The 3,407-nt window shown below is 53.2% G+C and overlaps 1 protein-coding gene across 1 annotated transcript in view; it reads left to right on the top strand.

The window, feature by feature from the left end:
• LOC127751155 (uncharacterized) overlaps positions 1-3,407 on the top strand; it is a gene marked incomplete at its 3' end in the record, with an annotated part of 24,203 nt that overhangs the window by 16,306 nt on the left and 4,490 nt on the right. The window contains exons 2-3 of the mRNA XM_052274263.1: positions 947-1,062; positions 1,321-1,467. Of these exons, the coding sequence (XP_052130223.1) occupies positions 951-1,062; positions 1,321-1,467 (259 nt within the window). The remainder of the gene's footprint in view (positions 1-946; positions 1,063-1,320; positions 1,468-3,407) is intronic.

Below are 3,407 nucleotides of genomic sequence, written 5' to 3' on the forward strand. Positions count from 1 at the left end.
GGGGGGGGACTCACCGCCAATCTGAACACTGACCCCCCTCTCTCACTCACTCACTCACACGAGCTCACTATTGTGCAACGTAACGAGATGCAGATCAACATTTATTTTGGGTTGGGTCGCAGCGCGCCACGCCATGCCACAAGTGTGTAAAAGTGGCGAGCGCGCGCGTCACTTTCCTGAGGTTGTGTGATTCTCGACACAAGTCCTTGCCAAAGTTATTCTAATGGTTTTCTTCCTTTTGGGGTATGTGCGTACTAAAAATGTCCTTCATATGTTTTTATCACTTTCTGGGGAATCTGAAAAAGAATACAGGTCGGGGCGGAGAGTGCTGTGGCGACTGGGTGCGGTCACCGCTGCCGTTGCCGTTCCTGTCGCCTGCTGTCACCCGGTTTCGGGGCCCCAGTCCGACCTTGAGGGGTCAGGCGAGGTCACAGGCGGTACTCGAGGAGGACGAGGAATGTTGGCCGTCGGCACATCCGCGTTGGAATAGCATTTTTATTTTGTTTCGTTCGCCGTAAAATCTTAGTCACCGCGCCGTTACGGCGTATGAACATGTTTGTGAAGGTGGAGATCTCGGGATTTTATCTGGCAGCGGGGCCAACTAGAATGCCCACGGAACTCCCCAGGACTCCCAGCGGGCGTCAGCGGCGTTAGAGCATGAGCGGGCGACAGTGCGACCCACTGGACCAGTGGCGGGGCGGGGCGTGGCGGCCGGTGTGACCCTTTGTCGGCGTTAATTAGATCGAGGCACAATGCCACTCGGCCAGCGTGTCAACGCGGCGCGGTGGCGGGGCAAAGGCAGGCCGTCGCTGCCGCACACCGTTCAATGTCGCACGACCAGAGTACATTCTGTACACCCATCAAACAGAGACATAGACATGAAAAAATAAAATATTAGTTGTTTTGTAAAGATGCACGTTCTAACTCTTTGGTTTCTGTGTTGCAGGAGGATGGGGAGGGGTGCGGGGCCGGCGCGCAGCCTGGCGGCCCGCGTGGCGCTGGGGCTGTGCTTCGCCCTCGCGTGCAGCGCGGCGGGAGACACCACGACCTGGGCTCCTAAGGGTGAGTCAGCTCATAGGGTGCTATTGCCTCTGTGAAAAATATCTTCGTTAGTTTACAACATATTTTGTATGTACGATTTACAAAATATGTTGTAAAATATACGACAGCCTATTCCTTTTAAGTTCAACTTTACAACTCACATCATGGAAAATATTCTTGTAAACCTTACAAGAATTTCCCCCAATGTTCTCTTATAGCGGCAATTATATGAAATAAATTACGTGACATTATTTCCACCCTTTCTGTCGCGCCTTGCAGACGTTTGTCCAGAGCCGCCTACCAGAGAGCTCGTGTGCTACTACGAGGGCAGCACGCCCGTGTCCCGCCTGGACGCGTGTCTGTGCACCAGCGTAGTGTTCACCGACGTGGCCAGCAAGGCCGGGGACGGCTTCAAAGTCGACATTGGTAAGTTACATTTCTTTAAAAGATCCCCCCTCCTTATCTCCTTTTTCTGTGTTTGACGTCGTAGCAATTAAAAGCTTTTCCGCTCCAAACGCCTGTGGAGTGTGGGGTAGGCCGGCCCGCACAGCACTGGTGCGTTACGGGGCTGCCTACCCGACAGCTCCGCAGGCGCCGTCCCGCCCCGGGCCCGGGCCGAGAGGGGGTATCGCGTGGCGTGTGAGGAGGCGGAGCGTCATCCATTTCGTAGTTTTTCTGTTTAAAAATAGAGAAGAAGTCTAAAAGAAAAACAAACGGGTGTGCACGCAGAAAAATAAAGGATAGACATGACGAGGTGAGAAGATGATAAGTAGTGTTGCCAGAAGAGCGTGCTGCTAGCTTCCTAGAGCATCACTCCTATCCGGCTCGACTGATGAGCCGCTGTCCAGAGCGAGCAGTACGTCGTGCGGCTGGCGGCGGAGCCTGCCAAAGTAATCATTTTATTTTGGAGCATCGCCGCCGCGTTGGTGTTGTTTTCGAGGAGGCGAGATTCCGCGTCTGCTTTGACAGGTGATTAAACGCGACCGGCGAGGGGTCCGTCGCGGCATGTCAGGGTCATACGGGTGGCGGCGGGAGCCTCACGCGGGTCATTCGAGTCGTTGGGGTCACGAGGGTCACGTGACGGATGAAAAACGCGTCGCTTCCGTCCGAAATATCAAAGTGCGCTGCGTGGCCGGGTCGGACCATCCGGGACCAGTCGGTGTCGCTGGGTGTGGCGGCCAGTGCGGTGATATCACCCCGATATTCCATTTCTTTTATTTTATTTTTCCCGGCGGGCTCCTTGCCAATAGTGAAGACGTTTCTTCTGTTCGCATAGCCCCACGCACAGTTTTTGGGATCCATAAAACGGAAGAACATCCATGTTGTTTTTCCCTTTTCAATAAACAAGTATAAGTGTCGTTGTCCTGGGATAGTGATATTGTCAACACTTCCGTAATTCGAGCTGACTAGCGATTGGATCGCACGAAGAAAGAAAGAGACAGAGATAGAAAGTAAGTGGGGGGAACGTGGCGCACAATACTTTTAATCTTATACCCCTCTGTCCCCCTCCCCCTCTCTCCCGCCTTTTCTCTCCCGGTCGAATCGGACGACATCTGGCGGGCGCACAAGCAGCGCACACATCACACAATATGCTGTGTTCCGTGACATAACGTTACATACGATGACGGGGGATCGGATTAGAGTTTTGTTGCAGCATATCCCATCCAATCTGCGGCGAACGCAGCTCGTTTTGATTTGTTGGCTCCTTTGTTGGCGATTGAGGGTCACAGATGTTTTTAATGAGCGCCAAAGAATTATACTCGAAAATTCTGCTATAGAGCTTGCGATCATTACTTGAATGAGTTCCACAGACTCGCATGTCGTACTGTGACGGAATGACTCCTCTCCCCCGCTCCTCTATTCTCTCCTGACCCCCGACCCCCCCTCCACCACACCCCTTCTCTAGTGAGCCCCGCACCCCAAGACCAGTTTGACGACTCCAAATTTTGCAATAACTGCGACTTGCCGCTGCTCCGCGCCGCTGATGCAGCAGACTCGCGACTCGCTCGTCCGCCAGCTGAGTTTCTCAGACCGGCCGTGACACGTGCGCACTGCCCATACCGACACGAGTCGATGAGTTTGAATCACTGCGAATTTCAACTAGAATTAGTTTCCGGCGGCTGTGCGGAGTCCGTACTACAGACAGGACGAAAGGTTTTACCGTTATACCCCATGCCTGAAAGAACAACCTTAACATAAACAGTTTCACCGAAAGTAAAACTTACCGCGTTGCATACTACTTTTTCACAGTGAATCTCACATCCGCACATTCATACTGTATGCGGATCACCTGATTTTAGCCTGGTCAGGGCAGAGACTCTCAAACGTGACAGCCAGCAGGAACGGCACACCGGTAGCCCCCCCCC

The sequence above is a fragment of the Frankliniella occidentalis genome, unplaced genomic scaffold (assembly GCF_000697945.3).
Source record: "Frankliniella occidentalis isolate FOCC.00 unplaced genomic scaffold, Focc_3.1 Scaffold365, whole genome shotgun sequence".
NCBI lineage: Eukaryota > Metazoa > Arthropoda > Insecta > Thysanoptera > Thripidae > Frankliniella > Frankliniella occidentalis.